This window comes from Tenrec ecaudatus, chromosome X (genome assembly GCF_050624435.1).
Source record: "Tenrec ecaudatus isolate mTenEca1 chromosome X, mTenEca1.hap1, whole genome shotgun sequence".
Taxonomy (NCBI): Eukaryota; Metazoa; Chordata; class Mammalia; order Afrosoricida; family Tenrecidae; genus Tenrec; species Tenrec ecaudatus.
In genome coordinates, this window is record NC_134548.1 from 139,076,348 (window position 1) to 139,097,435 (window position 21,088).

At 43.1% G+C, this 21,088-nt stretch overlaps 1 protein-coding gene across 1 annotated transcript in view; it reads right to left on the minus strand.

Moving 5' to 3' along the window:
* Positions 1 to 596: 596 nt before the first annotated feature.
* The window catches only part of LOC142433745 (DDB1- and CUL4-associated factor 12-like protein 2), a 55,575-nt gene continuing 35,083 nt past the window's right edge, over positions 597 to 21,088 (minus strand). Inside the window, exon 2 of the mRNA XM_075538457.1 lies at positions 597 to 2,489. Coding sequence (XP_075394572.1) covers positions 597 to 2,489 — 1,893 coding nt within the window. The remainder of the gene's footprint in view (positions 2,490 to 21,088) is intronic.

Genomic DNA, 21,088 nt, shown 5'->3' on the forward strand with positions numbered 1-21,088 from the left:
TCAAAAGTATCTGTAGCACCAACAATGTATAAACTTTGGACATTAAGAGCCCAACTTAAAAATCAAAGATTTCCAAAATTTTGTCATTTTTAACTTTGAATGTGTTTCTCAATTGTAACAATGCTATAAAACTACAGCTAGCTCTTCAGAACAAATGTATAAACCCCGTTTAGCAAAAACGATTCTTAAAATACCATCTATCTGCAATGAAATATAACAAAAAGTTTTCGTTGTAATACCATTATCTCCCAAAATAGAAAAATAATGTATACTAATTATACGACCAAGACGTCATCTTTATCAGTGTAAACGGAATACTTGAATCACCTAGAGAGAGAAGCAATTAGGGTGAGTCAAAATTCTTTGTACGAAAAGGCAAAAAGATGGTGGTTGGTGCTGGACAGGTGCAGAGAATGCATAAAGCCACGTGTTTGGTTGCCTGAAGGATCCACCCCTCTCTCTTTGTCTCCATCGAACACTCCAAATCCTGGCCAACTGGTAGGGTTCTACCTGTGGGGAGAAAAATAGGCACAGAATGAAAAGCCACAATCACAGAATGAAGAAGTCAGGCAAAACATAAAAGTAGATCTACGCACTTAGCTCCAGAGGCCCGCGTAGTTGCCGTGGAGGCCTGAAGCCAGAGGGCCCCCAGCCACGAAGAGCTTCATGTCAGCCCAGTTGTAGCAGTGGGTGTAGAGGGCGTTGGGGATCTCTTCCACACCGCTGAAGTAGTTTAACCAGTGGTCATTGTGGTTGAGCCAGCCTCTCCCGGTCTTCAGCTTGAGCTTCCTCCCGGTGGCCACTGGGCTGGAGTTCGGGCTGGCTGACGCCATTTCCTCCAAAAACTTCTGGGCACGAATATCATAGAAGAGCAAGGACCCCTGGCCCGTGCCTATGGTGATGAGGTGCTGGTAGATGCTCAGAGAGCGCACGCCAGTGCCGCCATCCCTGGAGCACAGGGGCCGCATGGTCTGGATGCGCTGGCGTGGATCCAGGAAGGAGACGTGGGCCTGGGAGCCCACGGCATACAGGGACAGCTCGTCGCCGTAGGTCAGGCACACGTTATCGCGGCAGAAAGGCAGCCTGATGGACAACAGCCTGCACAGGCTGCTCCGGGCCTTCCACAGGTGGAAGTACCCGTCCAGGGACACGGCCCCCAGCTCCTGGTTCTGGCCGCTGAAAGCCAGGGCACGGACCTTGCGGTTGGTGGGGCTGGTGCTGACCCTGGGGATGGCCTCCATGTCGCTGGGGCTGATATGGGCATACACGGGGAGCCCCACGTTGCTGTGCCAGGCGAGGCTGCCAGAGCACATGTCGGGATCCACGCGCCACAACGCAACCGTGCCATCTCGGGAACCGCTCACGACCACGTCGTCGCACATCCAGGCGATGGCAAAGATACAGTCTCGGTGGCCCAGGCGGTCGCCCAGGCACAAGGGGTCGAGCGTGGGGAGCTGGTAGACGGCCAGGCTGTTGGGGTTCTCGCCGCCCGTGGCCAGCAGCGTCTTGGAGGGGTTCAGCTCGATGGCGTGGATGCCACTGGTGGCCTGGGCCCGGGCCCGGGCCGGCACCGGTGTTCGGTCGCGCAGCAGCGGGAGGCGCGTGATCCGGTTCGAGTGCACATCCAGGACGAAGAGCGTGTTGCACTTGGTGCCGCACACCACCTGCCTGGGGTTCAGCCACTGCGACGCGAAGACCTTGTTGAGGGTGCCCAGGGCCAGCGGGCGCTCGGCGAGCAGCGCGGGGAGCCTGGACACGGCGGCGGCATGCAGCCGGTGCCTGAAGCCCAGGCGCTCGGCACCGCCCAGCGCGCCCACCCCGCGGCCCTGCAGGTAGTACACCAGCGAGCGTCGCGCCACCAGGCGCCGGGGCTTCTTGCGGAGCAGGGGCCCTTCGCTATCCTCGCCCCCCATCGCCGCAGCCGCGGGGTTGCCAGACGCCGACCCCTGGGAACCGGCCACAGCCGGGGGCGCTTTCCGCTTCCTGCTACCTGTTGCCGTAGGGGTGGGCGCGGGGCACAGCGCGGTGGCAGCGGCGCGGCTGCGGCGGCGGCGGCGGCGGCGGCAGCGGCGACGCGTGGCACCCGGGTTGGCCATGGAGGCGGCGAGAAGGGGAAGGTTCCCCGGAAGGTGGCGAAGGTCGGGCGTTCGCGGGCGGCGGAGCCTCCCAAGGCGGAGAGTGGCGCGGGCGGCGCGGCGGAGCTGGCGGCGGATGGGGCTGGCGGCGAGGCGGCGGAGTGGAGGCAGGCGAGGGCGGGAAGTGCACGCGGCGGGCAGTGGCGGCGGTTTATATGGGCGAGCACGGTGCGGGGAGGCGAGGCGAGGGGCGGGGTGGGCGGGGAGCCCGTGGGGGGCGGGCCGTGCGAGGCGGGGGAGGCCTCTCCAAGGGCTCGATGAGGGGTGCACTGTGCAGAGGAGGGGTTCAGTGGCAAGGGCAAGAGGGCACCTGGAGGGCGAGCGCAGGCACGGGCATAGGATGAGGTCCTGGACCTGAAGCCATATCCCAGTTGTTGGACAGGGAGTGTTTGGGTGCAGTGCTTCAAATCCATAGTGGAATCAAATTGGAACCCGGTAGAGTCAAGGAGGAGGCGAGGCAAATCTGACCATGAAGGGCTCACCCCCTCCCACTTCCCCCTCCCCTGTTTGCTTGGTGCAGTCCTGCGGGACTATTTGCTCAGAAGAGATAATTCCCTCCCACATTGGGTCCCTCCCCAAACTTCTTTAAGAGTTTCAGCCCAGTCCTCATCCCCACCTCCCTTTCCAATTAAAGGCTCTGATGTGGGGCTATTTTCCATTGAATTTCCGTTTGGGGGGCAGATTCTGAATTCAGAGTTTGGGCCCGCCTCTAACCACAGAACGTGGAGGACCCTGGTAGGGTTTTAGCCCTTGAATCCCCTGAAACCTTGAGGTCTAGAACTGGGGCAGAAGAAAAAGAGTTCCCTCCTCAGAGTCCTGAGGCTGAGGAGCACAGGCTTCCAAGAGAGGGGAACCGAATCAATCCCTTGCTCCTGGCACAGGAGGTTTAGTTCTCTCAGCCAGTCTCTGGAGGAGGCCCCTGGCTCTCAGGATCCCCATGGGGTGTTGGGTGGGAGACACAAGCCTTGGGGTGAGGGGCAGCTTTCCACAAGTGGAGATAGACCTTTCCAGAAGGATACAACCACGTACACGCAGTGATGGGGGTGGGGGGGGGGCAGGGTTGAAGCTCAGGCTTCTGCTTTGCAGTCTGAAGAGGGTTCAAGGTCTTGTAATTGGTTCAGCCCTCAGCAGTTAACTTCCTGGAAGCTTGAGCTACACAAGAGATACTTTGCCAAAGTATCAACTGGACGATACCAACTCTGCAAACACCCCCCTTTTTTTGAAAACAGATGTTGCTTTCTGAGTGGTGCTTGTAGGGAGAGTGCATTCACTCTTTGACCAATTAGTGGAGCCCTGGAAGCCATATTGTTGTTTCCCATCACCCCCTTCTTCCTCTTTTTTGCAACCTCCCCTCAAGTGAAAAGTCCGGCGTACAAACCCGGAAACCACCCTAACTCCATTTTAGCTGCGTCATCGCTGTATTTTTCAACCCTTTCTGTACCTCAGTTCTAATCCTTTCCCCTATCAATGCACCCCAAAGCAAAAGTTATGGAAGGTTGGTGAATTAGTTAGGGAAAGCTTTGTGGAGGTGCCTGCCTTTTGTTTTCTCAGAGGGTAGAAGGAAATAGCCATTCCAGAAAACATCCACTGTATGTGAAATAAGCGCAGATAGTGTCGAGAAATAGTTCATAAAAATAAAAAAAAAACAAAAGCACTCAAGTCAAGGTTTACTCAAAGTGAACTCCTGTGGGTTTCTGAGACTATTTATAGGAGTATGTCCAGCCTTCCTCCTGCGGAGCTGCTGATGGTTTTGAACCACTGGCTGAGGGGATCGCATCCCAACGCTTCCCCACTACACTGCCAGGACTCTAAAAGGCCTATTAATAAACAGGCACATTCCTGAGTTCTATCCTTTAAAGATACAACCATGCAATGATCTGTGGATGAGTCTGAGCATGATTCGTCTCGATTTTTTGCACTGGAGTTGGCAAAGGTTTATGGCAGGTCAGGAGACCAGAGTTACCCTGGCCAGTGTACTTCAGGGGTACATGACAATGAATTCAGCTCTACAGGTGCTGTCCAGAAAACAGGGGGCTGAAAGGTCACCAGTTCAAACTCACGGGCTGCTCCTATGGATAAAGATGATGGTACCTGCTCCCTTAGGGATTTACAGTCTCTGAAAGAAATCCTATATAGGGTCATTATGTTTCAAAATGGATCCCATGGCAGTGGTGGGGTTTGTTGTTCTGTTTATTCTAATATGGTAAAAGTCTTGCCGAACAAAGAGCCTGTGATTAGGTTAGATAGGTAAAAGAGACTGATCTAGGCAAAAGCATTGTGTGGATGCTGACTCCTAGTGACCCACTGTGAGTTTCTGAAACAAACTCTAATCGGAATTAGAAAGCCCAGTCTTTGTCCCACAGAGCTGCTAGTGGTTGTGAACTGCTGACCATTCAGATTGCAGCCCATCACTTAACCACTACACCAGTAGGGCTACCTAGTGTTCCTATGAGGTTTACAGGAAAAAGAAAAAAGAAAAGAAAACACAAGAGTGCCCATTGAATGAACAGAAGGTGACTCCATGTATTTCAGAGTAATGCAATGATCTCATGACTCCATATCCAAAGAGCAGCAACCTGTGACCCCCACATATTTCATAGTAGATCAGTGACCCCAGACCACCGGTGAGTCCACTTGTAAAGTGGAAAATGTGTTTCTGAGGAGAAGAGCATACTTTTTCCAGTGTAAAGTTGTTCTCCATAAGGCTTTCAATAGATGAGACAGTGAGGTCTTTCTTCTTTGGAACTTCTGAGAGGATTTGAACCACCAACCTTCGAGTTGATATTCCATACCAATTTGTCCCACCAAGGAACTAATGTGAAAGTTGGACTTTGAAAAAACTGAAGGAGAACTAACGCATTTTAATTATACTGAAGGTGAAAAATATTGAAAATACCATGGAATTCAAAGGAACAAACAAACTGCCTTGGAAGAATGCTTTTTAGAGGAAAGCATGGAGAGACTTTGCCTCACATACTCTGAACATATTGTTGGGAGAGACCAGTGTGTAAGTCTGGGTACACTAGAGAAACAAATTCATAGAGACTTATATGTGTATGAGAAAGTGCTTTATATCCAATAGCAATTGAATATTGAGGAAAAGCCCCAGCCCAGTTCAGATCAAGTCCATAAGTCTGATATTAGCCCGTATGTCAATAACAATCTATAAAGTCCTCTTCAGACTCACAAAACACATACAATGATGCCAAAATGCAGGAAAATCCACAGTCTTTTGGATCCAGTGGCGATGTAAGCATCTCAGCACTGGAAGGGCTCCAGAGGTTACTCCATCAGCCTCTCTCCGTGTGTCTTCTCAACAGGGATGTCTCGCAGGGAGTGAGCCTTGTCAGTAGAGTCTCCAAGGGAGTAAGCCGAGAGAGAGACAGTGTCACCCGCCTGCAAGGAGGAGTACAGGAATTCCCAGCATCCTCAGGAGAAGGCAATGCCCACACAGCAGACTCATTGACTATTGCCTGATTGACAGTCTAGACTCCACCCCTTCACTCTGAACCCTCAAATTGACACCAGATTCTGTAACTACCACACTCAATCCCTGGAGAAGGATGTACATGCTTGGTAAAGTAGAAGGGCAGCAAAAAGGATGAAGGAACTCAACAAGATGGATTGAGATAGTGACCTCAATAATGGGCTCAAACTTAAGAACAATTGTGAGGATGGTGCAGGACAGAAGCAGTGTTTGCTTCTGTTGTTTCCAGTGTATCCAGTATTTCCAACTGCACCCAATAACAACCACAACCAGACTCACTCTCTGCCATTGAACCAATCCTGAACCAAAAGTTCAGCAGTTCGAAACTACCAACTCGCATAAAAAGTTACAGTCGCAGAAACCTACGAGGGCAGGTATACCCTGGCCTATAGGGTTGTTGTGAGTTGGAACTGACCACCAGGCAATGTTCTAGAAACTTAAGACACATTAACTAGTTTAAGCCTCCCAATATCCCTGTGAGCTGTCTACCAATATTATCCCCTTTTTGTATCGATAGGGAATTTGAGGCTCAGAGAGACTGTGATTTTGTCCAAGGAATTACTATGTGATGAAGTAAGATTTGAATCCAAGAAGTCTGAAATTACACCTCATATTTTGATCTGCTTTTCGGAGATTAGGGCTATATCAGTTGAGTGAAGGGTTTCTCATAATTACAAAAACTCAAGCCTCATTTCTTGGCAGCAGCACAGATGGTGAGATATGGCTGTGGCTTACCTTTGAAAATTGGATATCATGTCCAGAGACACTAATAATAGCAGGGAGGAATTCTGGGATTCAGCCTGTTGAGAATGGAAGCACTACAACTCTCAGGAACAGGAACTGGACAGAATAGCCAGGACCAGTACAGGGCACCCTGATGCAATCATGTAGCAAACTGAACAGTGGCAGTCACAGCAATTAAGGAGCGGGGGGGGGGTGGTGTTGAGGGGGGTGGGAGTGAAGGACCAAATCCATATCCTTTTCCTGGGACCAAGTAAGCATCCCATAACGAGGGACCAGAGCTTCTGAAATGACTGACACTAGACTTTCCACTGACTTGAATTTAAATGCAATTTAATTTAGGGGGAAAAAACATAAAACACGTTTCCTGAGAGAAAAACCATACCCATTACAGAGGGTTCACAGGAACTAGAACAGGGTGTTCTACTTTTGGACCTGTGATAGATATTTTGCCGTAGCACAGTGGCAACTCCTTAAATACCTAATACCTCTCAAGTGTTTGTTATGTCTGTGCAAAATATCATGGATACGTAGTCCGGACATTCCTCTCAGAATCATTACAGTTTCCTCCTCCGAAGTAACTGGTACTTGACCACCCCCTCCTTTGCCACCTCTTCACAGCAACAACCTTTGAAGAACCTCCCAAACCCTGCCACTATTCCATTGCCCTGCAGCTGCCTCTCCTCCACTGTAAGATCAAATCCTTATCGCAGCTGCACCAGAACTACAACCAGTACTTGGTGAGTTTACTTTTGCTAAACACTTTCTTCACCAATCTCAGCGAGGAGGAGAATAAACATGATGGGAAACCGATGAAGCTTCAGAACCAATGAGGTGTTATAATCTTCCAGCAGTATGTCAAGAATCAGATGGTGATGACTGAGAGAGAGTCATGAGGTGTATATTACAATTGGAAAAGGCACACAAAAAAGCACGAAACATTCACGAATGGAGCTGTGCCAACTGGCCATGTGTGTGACCTCACTGAGACTCAATACGTGGCTGATATACTCAGTAGAGACTTATCGAATGGTAATATAATTTGATATCAATTTTGATGTATTTTAAAGCTGTTTCCATACAAAAAAGTAAAGGGAAATACACATGGATTAAGCCCCTGGTAAATCCCCTCTAACCAAGGACCAGCAATAGGAATAACCTTGCTGACACATGGAAAGTATTGGAAAGTGGGTTGTTTCAGATGCAGTGAGGTTAAAATTTAGCCCCCTATTATTTTGCCTTCCCTTAGAAGCCACTCAAATTTGCTCTACTTTTTAATATTATCTGCTTTCTTTTATATTAAGATTTTTATCTGTTTTATTTTGTTATTCTTGTTAGTTAGGTTTCTTTGTGTTTTCAATATTTTTCTGTATATGAAATTCAAAATTGGTAAATCTATAGAGATAGTAATAGGACTAATGGTTCCTTGGAGGTGTGACATGGGAGGTTGAGGGAAGTTGGGAGCTAATTACGATGAGCACAAAAGTGAAAAAATGTTCTAGTGATAAATGTACAACTCTTCTTCATATTATTGCACTATTGAATTGGATGACATGTGAATTATATGCCAATAAAACTTTGGGGAAAGAAAATAAATTAATGATTTACATGTTAAACATTATAAAACCCCAAAACAAGCAATCAAATATTGTCCACATAATGGAGAAACACAATATGTTTCATACTTTGGAACCACAGTAAAATTATCAGTAATCCCAAATTGATCTATTGGTTTGCTATTATTACTATCAAAATAATGGGAAAGCATTTTTTAGAGAAATGAAAAATTTCATATAAAAGCTTCTATGGAAGAAAATAGATTATAAGTGGGTGGGGAGAGAACAGGCTACTGGTTAGAGTGGGGAAGCTGGTCTGCTCCTTGTTCTCCTAGCAAGGGAGAGAAAAAAAAACAACGAAAACAAATAAGTGGTAGGAAGAAAAATTGGGGAAAAGGGCAAGGCATTCGGGAGTTAGATAATTGAAGTTATTGAATGCAAAAGCAATGCTCTGATATATATATATATATATATATATATATATATATATAATTCACCAGATATCAAAAGGAGAAAAAAACTACATGATCTCATCAATTGATACAGGATAGACATTTTACATGCAATACACATTATTGATAAAACACTCAACAAAATAGGTATTGAAGGAAAGCATTCCCCAATTACTAAAGACCATATATGTAAAAACCCAGGCCAACATCCCCTTCAATGGTGAGATATCAAAGGTTTTCCCCTTTTGAACATGACTCACACATGACCAACCTTTGTCACTACTCTTATTCAGCACTGTATGGGAAGTTTTAGCCAGAGATATTAGGCAACAAAAGGAAATTAAAGGCATCCAAATTAGCACAGACAAGACTATTTGAAGCTCAAATGATGCTATAGGTATAAAATCTCAAACACTGGACAAGACAATTGTTGGAACTAATTGAAATATTTGGCCACACGGTGGAAATCAAGAAAATAATATCATTTACAATCGCCAACCCGAAAATTAAATACTTAGGAATAAGTCAAACCAGATAAATGAAAGACTTGTACAGTGGAAACTATAAGAAAACAAAAGAAACATACATAAATGGAATAATAAACAATGTTGATATATAAGAAGACTTCATATGGTGAAAATGTCCTTATAATCCAAAGTGATTTAATACATATAATGCAATTCTGATCCTGATTCCAGCATCAGGAGCTATAAAGGGATGAAAAAACTAATCAGCAACCTTATACTAAAAGGAATGAAATCCAGGGTAAGTAGAGCGCTACTTGACAAGGAGAAAAATGTAGGAGGCCTCATACCTCCAAGTCTCAAAACCACTACACAGTCATGGTATTCAACAGAGCCTGGCACTGGTAAAATGGGATATACCTAGACCAATGGAACAGAATAGGAATACATCCATGAACCTAACAACTCTCACTGCTATTCAATTGATCACAACTCATAGCGACACTATAGGACAGGGGACTGCACCTGTGCGTTTCTGAGCCTGTACCTCTTTATGGAAGCATAAAGATGCATCTTTCTTCCCAAGATTTGGCTGATGGTTTCGAAGTGCTGACCTTGAAGTCAGCACCCCAATGGGTTTCTATTACATCACCAAGTTTCCTCCACCCACCTAAAGTCAACTGATATTTCATAAAGGATCAAAACAGATTAAATGGGAGAAGAGATAGACTCTTCATCACATGGTACTGACAACATTGGTTATCTATTTGCAGAAGAGTGAATAAGTACTCTTATCACACTCCATGTACAAAAAATTGAATGCAGGGTGGGGTCAACGTAAACCTAAATGCAAACCCTAGAACTATAAAGATTATCAATGAAAAATATGGACAATCTTCAGGACCCTAATACATAACATAAATACACCATTGAATATAAGGGAAACCATGTACACCCCTGAAGACAAAATAGATGACGGAGACTTCGTAAAAGTAAGAAACCATATGCATCACAAGATTTCATTAAATGAGTAAAAAGAGAGCCCACAGACTGAGAAAAATTGACACTTACATACTGAACAAGGGACTAATCCACAGAATCTATAGATGACTTCAATAGTCCAACAAGAAAAGTACTAATTGCAAAATGGAACATAAACAGTTTACCAAAGATGATATGCAGGCAACCAACAAACATGAAGAAATGCTCATGACCTCTAATCAACCAAGAGATGTAAATCAAAACAGAAGACAAATGCTAGAAGGAATTAGGTGTGATAAGAACCCTCATACACTATTGCTGGGACTGTTAAATCACATTTGTAATTGATAGAGCGCTTTTTCAAAGAATTAAGGATATAAATGTGATATAACACAATAATACCTCTATTAGATATATGCCCTACAGAAATAAAGAATATAGCAAGAGTAGATATATGCACACCCATATTAATTTCAGCACTATTTATAATAGGAATAAGATGGAAACAGCCTAAATGAATGCCCATCAGTGGAAGAATGGATAAACAAAAGATGGTACAATTGAATACTACACACCAGTAAGGATCCATGATGAAACGGTTAAGCACTTCCATGCTGAGTGAAGTTAGACAAACATAAACAGGTATTGTATGTAATGATTGCTAGAAAAAGTCAATATTAAGTCTTCACACTAAAGAAAATCAAATTTTATGGTTCCCAGAGGTAGGAAGAGAAAGTGGAGCACTCTATTACAGAATAGATAGATGTTAACTTGCCCAAAGGAGAACTAATATACTAAAAGTGGAATATGGGGAAGAAAAAAGTTTAGGGTAGGAAACAGGGCAAGTAACTGGGAGTTTTGATACATTAAATGCAAACATGATGATCTGATGTACAAACATCTGTCTAATGTATAATAAAAAATTTGAAGGACAGAGAGGTTGGCAGGGATGGTCCCAAACCCAGCTATGTCGACCTCCTCCCCAGAAGAATGCACTAGAGAAGACAACACTGACGATATATCCCAGGGAAAGTGGCGCTTCTGCCCAGATCACAGGGGAGCAAGCTAAGAGGGAAAGAGAAGGAGAGAGGGAGAGAGAGAATTGCAATCTGGTTCACCAAACCTCCAGGACAGCATTCCTGTCTGGAGCAGCCCATGAATGCATAGAGAGGGCCGTCCCCACCACTGAGCACCAAGTCCCAATATTGACACACAGTGCTATTGGGACAGCACTGGAGACACAGTGCGCTAATTGTGCCTGGTCTGATGTCCTCTACATGGGGGCGAACCATGAAGGGAGCTCAGCAAAGCAGCAAGGTGGGCAAAGCAATGAAGTTTCTGAGGAATCTAGAAAATAGACTTTTGGCTTGTGGGGCAGGGCTTGGCACCTCATCAGACCAAATTGGAAAATATTCATAAAGGTCAGCGGACCCACCTGGAACTATTTATTGGCTTCATTTTTTCTTTTCTTTTTTCTTCTCTTTCTTCTCTCCCCCTCCCCCCCATCTCGTTTTTATTCTATGTCTATCTATATAAGACGGGCAGGATAAACAATCCTTAGGAAAAAACAATGGGACCAACAATGGGGGTGGGGGGCATTGGGGTAGGAGGAAGCTGGGAAAGGGAGGGGAGAGCGAACAAACGGGAAAAGGAACCAAAAAAGATCTCAAGTTGATGACAAGGAAGGCATAAAATGCCCTGGGGTTTGACCAAGTGCAGTGTAGTCAAGAAGCATTATGGAGAGCCAAATGAAGGTCAAGCATGCAGGAGAACATGATGAAAGTAAAAGGAAATAAAGCAAGGAACTAGGAGGCAAAAGGCATTTATAGAGGTATAAATATATGCATGTATATATGTAAATATATTAATATATTGTGACACAGATCTAGGTCTATGCACATATATTTATATGTTAAGTATTAAGGTAGCAGACGGATATTGGGCCTCTACTCAACCCTCCCTCAATGCAAGAACTTTGTGTTCTAATAAACTAGCATTCTGTGATGCTCACCATTGAGACATGACCACTGATGACAAAAATGGGCACATAGGAAAATGTGGTGAAGACAGCTGATGGTGCCCGGGTATTATCTGGAGTCTTAAAGGCTTGAAGTTAAACAAGTGGCCATCTAGCAGGGAAGGCAATAAAGTCCACATGGAAGAAGCACACCAGCCTGTGTGATCATAAGGTGCCCAGGGGATCAGGTAGCAGACATTGGAAGAGCGAAAATAATCATATCCGTGCAAACTAGGAGAGTTGAAGGGGAGATCCAGGGCCCATCTCTAGACAGTTGGACATCCCCTCACAGAAAGATGGAACGAGTCAGCCAGGGTGCAGTATAGCACCAACGAAACAGACAACATTCCTCAGTTCTTTAATGCTTCCTTTTCCCCACTATCATGACCCAGTTATAAGTTACACCTTACAAATCTGGATAGATTAGAGCATGTACATTGGTATACATAACAGCCCTCAACACCAGGAGTCTAGGACAGATAAATTCCTCAGGAACAGTAATGAAAGTAACAATACTATGAAGGTAAGGGGCAAGTGGGGAGAGAAGGGGGAAATGATCACAATGATCAAAGTATTAAACAAGCCCCCCCCAGGGGGACGAAAACAGAAACATGGGTGACAGGAAATAGTGGATGGTGTAAGGTAAGAAAATAACAAAAAAATTTAAAATTTATCAAGGGTTCACGAGGGTGGGATGGTGGAGGAGGGAGTGAAAAAAGAGGAGCTGATACCAAGTAGAAAGAAAATGCTTTGAAAATGATGATAGCAACATATGCACATAAGTGATTGATACAATTGATGTATGGATTGTTAAAAGAACTGTATAAACCCCTAATAAAAGAGCTATAGCAAAAACTAGAAGGAAAAACATTTCTACGGAAAGATATAGGCCCTAAAACAATCTTGAAAAATTTAATAACATATAGTCATTTAACTCATTATTAATTCTTATTATATATCCATAAGAGTCCTGTTGGTGGAACAACTAAGCACTTAGTTGCTAAACCAAAGTCAGTAGTTGGGAACCCAACAACCATTCCTCAGAAGAAAAATGTGGCAGTGTGTTCCCGTAAAGATTGTCAACTAAGAAATCTAATAGAATTATTTTGAGTCAGAAGCAACTAAATGGCATTGGTGGCGCAATAGATGCATAGGGAAATTGAAACATCAAGAACCCCAAAACAGAGCTGCATTGGATACATTCAATTAATATTTGACACAGATGAAAAGGCAATCTATGGGCCTCCACTCAAGTACTTAGTGCAAGAACACGTTCTATTCAATTGGCATTCCATGATGCACATCATCCCAACACGAACGCTGAAGACAAATGTGTGCATAAGTTGTTGGGAAGAAAGCTGATGGTGTTCGACTATCTAAAGATATAGGGTCTGCAGTCTTAAAGGCTTGTGGAAAAACAAGTGGCCATCTAGCTGAGAAGCATCGAAGTTCTCATGGAAGATGCACACCAGCCTGTGTGACCACGAGGTGTAGAAGGGACCAGTTATCAGATATCAGAGAACAAAAAAATCATATCAGTGGATGTCCACCTTATGATATGATCACTGAAGACAAACGTGTGCATAAGCAAATGTGGTGAAGAAAGCAGATAGTGTCTGGCTATAAAAAGATACAGTGTCTGGGTTCTTAAAGGCTTGAAGATAAACAAGCGGTCATCTAGCTCAGAAGCAACAAAGCCCAGATTGAAGAAGCACATCAGCCTGTGTGACCACAAGCTGTAGAAGGGATCAGGTATCAAGCATCAATGAACAAAAATATCAAATCATTGTAAATAAGGGTGAGTGCAGAGTGGAGATTCAAAGCCCGTCTGTAGGCAACTGGGCACCCCCTTACTGAAGAGTTGTAGGGAGGAGATGAGCCAGTCAGGGTGCAGGGTAGTAACTATGAAACATATCTTTCCTCTCGTTCTTAAATTTTCCCCCAACCCCCTCCCCAATCATGATCCCACTTCTGCCTTACAAATCTGGCTAGACCAGAGTATCTGCATACTTACAGATAGCAACTGGAAACACAGGGAACTCAGGACAGATGACACCTTCAGGATGGGTGGTGAGAGTGGCGATGCCCGGAGGGTGGAGGGAATGTGCAGTGGAAATGGGGAACTGATTACAAGAATCTACGTATCGCCTCCTCCCTGGGGAATGGGCAACAGAGAAGTGGGCAGGGGGAGACGTCGTACAGTGTAAGATATCACAAAATAATAATAATTTATGAATTATGAATGGTTCATGAGAGAGTGGGGAGTGGGGAAGGAGGGGCAAAAATAAGGAGTCGATATTAAGGGCTCAAGTAGAAAGCAAATATTTTGAGAATGATGATGGCAAAAAATGTACAAATGTGCTTGACACAATGGATGGATGTTTGGATTGTGATAAGAATTGTACGAGCCCCCAATAAACCAAATTTTTAAAAAAGGCTATTTAATAGATGGATTTTTATTTCAGGAAATGTCACAGAAGATATTGGACACAGACGACCCTTCCCCTCCAAAAAAAATGAGTCGGGTTAAACTACACTTCTTTTAGGAACATTCAGTCCAAATACTTCTTGTGCTTAAATACAAAACATAAGATTAAAAAGTTTTGGGGATAAATAGAAGACCATTTCCTGGATCCGTAGTAAAGCGTTTGCTCCTGTCTTGACAATTGTGGACCACATGATTGCACTCTTATATACATATCCTGCTCAGAGCAACCAAAGCACAGAGAAGATCATAGGGCCGGCCCCACTAGGAGACATGACCCATAGCGCTAAGTGGGACAACTCTGGAGACAGTGTGGGAATTGCACCACATCTGACCCCATCACACTGGGACAAAACACTAAGGATATGCTAGAGAATATCAAGAGGAACAGAGAACTGAAGTCCCCAGGGAAAAAACCAGAATAGACTGTGGGGCCAGGTAGGGGCACCACATCAGACTGGATCAGAAAACACTCCAAAAGGTCAACAACTAGACCTTGAACTATTTATAGCCTTTTCTTTTTTGTTGTTTTTGCGTTGTTGTTTCATTTTCTTTTGTTGTTTGTTTTGCTCTGTCTTATTTTTTGTGCATATTATTATCTCTGCAGGTCTGTCTAGATAAGAGAGGCGGAATAAAACATGTGGAGGAGAAAACAATGGGACCGATGGTTTTGGGGGGGCATGGGAGAGGGGGAGGTGGTGGTTAAGTAGTGGGTGTTAACAACCCAAGGACAAGTAAACAAGGTGTTCAAAATCGATGGCAAGAAGGGTGTAGGAGACCTGGTAGGGCTTGATCAAGGGCAATGTAACTGAGAGGAATTACTGAAACCCAAATGAAGGGTCAGCATGATAGTGGGACAGAAGGAAAGTACAAGGAAATAAAAGAAAGAACTAGGAGGCAAAGGGCATTTATAGAGATCTAAATACAGGCATGTGCATATGTAAATATATTTATATAGGACAAGGGAAAATAGATTTTTGTGCATCTATTTATAAGCTTAGTATTAAGGTAGCAGATGGACATTGGGCCTCCACTTAAGTGCTCCCTTAATGCAAGAACACTTTGTTCTATTAAACTAGAATTCCATCATGCTCATCTTCCCAACACAGTCGCTGTAGACAAAGCATGCGTATAAGCAAATGTGGTGAAGAAAGCTGATGGTTCCCAGCTATCAAAAGTTATGGAGTTTGGGGGTCTTAAAGTCTTGAAGATAAACAAGCAGCCATCTAGCTCAGAATCAACGAAGCCCACATGGAAGAAGCACACCAGCCTGTGCCATCACAAGGTACCGATAGGATCAGGTATCAGGCATCAAGGAACAAAAAAAATCTTATCATTGTGAATGAGGGGGAGTGTGGAGTGGAGACATAAAGTCAATCTGTAGGCAACTGGACATCCCCTTAAAGAAGAGTCACGGAGATGAGATGAGCCAGCCAGAGTGTAGTATAGCACTGATAAAATATACAACTTTCCTCTAGTTTTTTAATGCCCCCCCAAATACGCACAATATCATTATCCCAATTCTACCTTACAAATCCAGCTAGACCATAGGGTGTACACTGATACAGATCAGAGCTGTAAACAGAGATAATCCAGGGATGATAAACCCCCAGGATCAATAATGAGAGTAGAGATACCAGGAGGGTAAGGGAAAGGTGGGGGATAAAGGGGAAACCAATCACAGTGATCTACATATAACTCCCTCCCTGTGGGATGAACAAGAGAAAAGTGTGTGAATAGAGACATAGAACAATGTAAGACATGAAAAATAATAATAATAATGTATAAGTTAACAAAGGTTTCTGAGGGAGGGTGGGTGGAGGAGGGAGGGCACAAATAAGGAGCTGATACCAAGAACTCAAGTAGAAAGAAAATGTTTTGAAAATGATGAAGGCAACATATGTACAAATGTGCTTAGCACAATGGATGAATGTATGGATTGTGATAAGAGTTCTATGAGCTCCCAATAAAATGATTAAAAAACAAGAAAACTTTTCATACTGCAAATGTAAATCTTGTCGTCAAGATATTGAATTAAACAACGACAGCAACAAAAATAGACAATAAGCACTCACTGTTAATAGGCCTAAAATTACCAACGTCAGAAATTGCTTCCAAATGTGAGGCCTTGCCTTGATGTGTCAGAGATTATTAGAATAATTGGGATACAAAGACTAAAAAAACAAACCCAAACTTACTCCCATTGACTTGATTCCGACACATAACGACCCTGCAGGGTAGAACTGTCACTGTAGGCTTCTGACTCTAAGTTTTCAATGGAGTATAAAACCTCATCTTTCTCCTTCAGAGAAGTTATTGGTTTTGAACTTCTGACCTTGAGATTAGCAGCCCGATGTGTAACCACTCCTTCACTTGTGGTATTGCTCCATTTCCTCGGCTTCCATAATTCCATAGAAAACAATTGCCAACCACCCAATAGAACTGGCTCAAACCACCACATATATCATTCCAACCATTTCATGCATGTACTCACAAAAGTGCAATTTGTTAGTTCAGTGAGAAGCTGGAATCATGATACTTTAGTCAAATAGTAACAGATTTATTTCTAATCATGCAGGATAATGAGATGAGAGCTATTTATATACTAGTCAATTGCTTCTTAAATGAGTCCATAAGGCATGTTTAGAGAAGTCTCTTCTTTATTTTTAATCATTTTATTAGGGGCTCATACAGCTCTTATCACAATCCATACATACGTCAATTGAGTAAAGCACATCTGTACATTCTTTGCCCTCATCATTTTCAAAACATTTGCTCTACACTTAAACCCCTGGCATCAGCTCCTCATTTCCCCCCTCGCTCCCTGCTTCCCCCTCCCTCATGAACCCTTGATAATTTATAAATGATTATTTTGTCATATCTTTCCCTGTCCGACGTCTCCCTTCACCCACTTTTATGTTGTCCATCCCCCAGGGAGGAAGCCACATGTAGATCCTTGAAATCAGTTCCCACATTCCAACCCCCTCTCCCTCTACCCTCCCAGTATCGCCACTCACACCACTGGTCCTGAAGGGATCATCCGCCCTGGATTCCCTGTGTTTCCAGTTCCTATCTGTACCAGTGTACTTCCTCTGGTCTAACCAGACTTGCAAGGTAGAATTCGGATCATGATAGTGACGGTGGGAGGAGGGAAGAAAACATTTAGGAACTAGAGGAAAGTTGTATTTTTCATTGTTGCTACATCGCACCTTGACTGGCTCATCTCCTAGACCCCTCTGCAAGGGCATCTCCAGTGGCCAACAAATGGACTTTTGGTCTCTACTCTGCACTTGCCTGCCTCATTCACTATGGTAAGATTTTTTTTGTTCTGATGATGCCTTATACCTGATCCCTTTGACACCTCGTGATCAGACAGGCTGGTGTGCTTCTTCTATGTGGGCTTTGTTGCTTCTGAGCTAGATGGCCTCTTGTTTACCTTCAAGCCATTAAGACCCCAGACTCTATACCTTTTAATAGCTGGGCACCATCAGCTTTCTTTGCCACATTTGTATATGTACCCATTTGTTTTCAGCGATCATATCATGGAGGTGTGCACACAATGATATGATTTTTTTGTTCTTTGATGCCTGATAACTGATCCCTTTGGCACCTCGTGATCACACAGGCGGGTGTGTTCTTCACCACGCTTTCTTATTCACCTGCTTTGTCTTCAGTGGTTGTGTGGCAAGTTGAGCATCATAGAATGGCAATTTAATAGAAGAAAATATTCTTGCATTGAGGGAGTACTTGAGTGAAGGCCCAATGTCCTTCTGGTACCTTAATACTAAACCTATAAATATAGGCACATAGATCTATTTCCCCATACTCATATATAAATATATTTGCAAATGTATATGTCTATCTAGACCTCTATAAATGCCCATTGCTTCTCAGTTCTTTCCTCTATTTCCCTTGACTTTCCTCCTGTCCCACTATCATGCTCAGTCCCCACCTGGGTTATAGCAATTCCTCTTGGATATATTACCCTTGATCATGGCCTACCAGGCCCCCCACACCCACTTCACCGCCAATTTGGATCACTTGCTGTTACCTTGTCCCAGGGTTTGATAACACTACTTCCTTTCCCCCCACCTCCCCCATCCCATATCACCCTGGAACTGTTGGTCCCGTTGTTTTCTCCTCCAGATTGTTCATCCAGCCTATCTTATTTAGACAGACCTGAGGAGATAATAACCTGCACAAAAACAAGACAGAGTAAAACCAAGCAACAATATACAACAAAACAACAAGAAACCACTGACAACAACAACAACAACAAAACACACCAATAAGAAAGAAAAACTTATAGTTAGTTCATGGATCATTTGTTGGCCTTTAGGAGTATTTTCCAGTCCAGTCTGTTGGGGCACCATGCCCTGGCCCCAAAGTCTACCTTCAGAATTCCCTGGGGATCTTGCCACTCCATTTCCTTGCTGTTCTGCTGCACGCTCCCAATGCTAGGCCTCGGTGTGGTGGGATCAGGTGGGGCACAATTCCCACACTGTGTCTCTGGTGCTGTCCCCTGCAGGGCCATGGGTTAGTGAGGGGCATAATGGTAGAGAAGTATTTTCACCTATTTGCAGAACTTAAAGGAAAGTGAGCACTCCACGTGAAATAAATAGTAAATTAAAATTATGAAATATTTTTGCTCATAGAATTGCTATTTTATTTTTAATATACTGGCAATATTACTATTTTTGAATTGTGTAAATAGTGATAGTTATTTCAAGCTCTGGTTTATATTATTTTTAAATTTTTCGGTATTATCAATGTGTAGATTAAATAGCTACCATAACTGAAAAGTTAATGGACAGAAATTTATATATATAATCATAAGAAACCCATTATTGGCTGAATTAGTAAATATATATGAATATTTAATTCCAGCCACTATGTTAAGGTTTTAAAAATAAAAATGCAGGTAGTTAATTATTAACTTTTTTGAAGCCCCGTGTTCTTGCAAAATAACAGGAAAATATTTTCATTTGTATTTAATTTTTCCAAAGAGTTGATATATACTGAAACACTTCATTTGAAATATTTGAAAAACAATAGAAATGCTGTTTTCAAAGATTTTCTTTTTTATGTATATGTGGCCAGTTTTTTTTCCCACTTAGGTAACATGCTTAAATTGTACTCAACAGATGAGACTGAACAGGTTTCACCAGAATTTCCAGAGGGAGTAGGAATAAAGACCCGGCAATATATTTTCTTATATTAACCAGTTCAGGAGAAATTGGAGGAAAATGAAGAGCTTACAATCATGAGTACAAGGAATTGATAGGGTCGATGGTTGTGCAACTCCAATGAATGTGAGTGAATTCATGTAATGTGAATATGTGAATTCTATGTTGGTGAAACTGTTACAAATAAACTAATTAAAATGCATATTAGCCTATAAATAGGTATATATATTGAAAATATTCAGTCTTTACATGAAATGGAGACTTTAAATTCTGTACCATTTATTTGGTAGAATACTTGTTCATATCAATATAATTTTAATTGAAAATTATATATGTTAAACATTTTTCAAATATTTTTCAAAATCTCCTCTTCATAGCAAAACTTTATTTTAATAATTAGTAATTTTCTCACTCAGTTAAAGTCATAATGCTACCTTGAAAAATCAGGCAGCATTTTCTGTTATAGCTTTGCCATTCTAATCTTTGACTATGTCTTCTCAATTTTTAAAAAAATCATTTTATTGGTGGCTTGTACAACTCTTATCCCAATCCACACATACCTCCACTGTGTCAAGCACATTTCTGCATTTGTTGCCATCATCATTTAAAAAGAATATTTTCTTACTACTTGAGTCCTTGGTATCAAACCCTAATTTTCCCCTCCCTTATGAACCCTTGATAATTTATAAATTATTATTATTTACATATGTTGCACTCTCTGATGTCTCCCTTTGCCCCCTTATCTGTTGTCCACCCCACTGGGAGCGGGTTATAGGTAGGTCATTGTGATCGGTTCCCCCTTTATCCCCCACCTTCCCCTTATCCTCCTGGTATGGGTACTTTCATTATTTATCTCGAGGAGTTCATCTGTCCTATATTCCCTGTGTTTCCAGCTCCGATATGTACCCGTGTACATGCTCTGGTCTAGCTAGAGTTGTAAGATATAATTAGGTTCATGATAGTGTAGGTGAGGAAGTACTGAAGAACGAGAGGAAAGGTGCATGTTTCTTCGGTGCTACACTGCACCCTGACTAGCTCATCTCCTCCCTGTGACCCTTCTGTAAGGGGATGTCCAGTTGTCTACAGATTGGCTTTGGGTGTCCACTCTGCACTCCTCTTCATTCACAATGATATGATTTTTTTTGTTTTATGATGCCTGATCCTTTTATTACCTCATGATCACACAAGTTGGTGTGCTTCTTACATGTGGGTTTTGTTGATTCTGAGGTAGATGGCCACTTGTTTATCTTCAAGCCTTTAAGACCCCAAACGCTATACCTTTGGATAGCTGGGAAACATCAGCTTTCTTCACCACATTTGCTTATGCATATGCTTTGTCTTCAGTGATTATGTCTGGAAGGTGAGCATCTCAGAATGCTGGATTATTAGCAAAAAAGTGTTCTAGTGTTGAGGGAGTACTTGAGTTGAGACCCAATGTCCATCTGCTATCTTAATAATAAGTCTATAAATATATGCACATAGGTCTATTTCCCCATTGTCCTATATAAATATATTTACATATGTACATGCCTGTATTTAGATCTCTATAAATGCCCTTAGTCTCCTAGTTCTTTCTTCTATTTC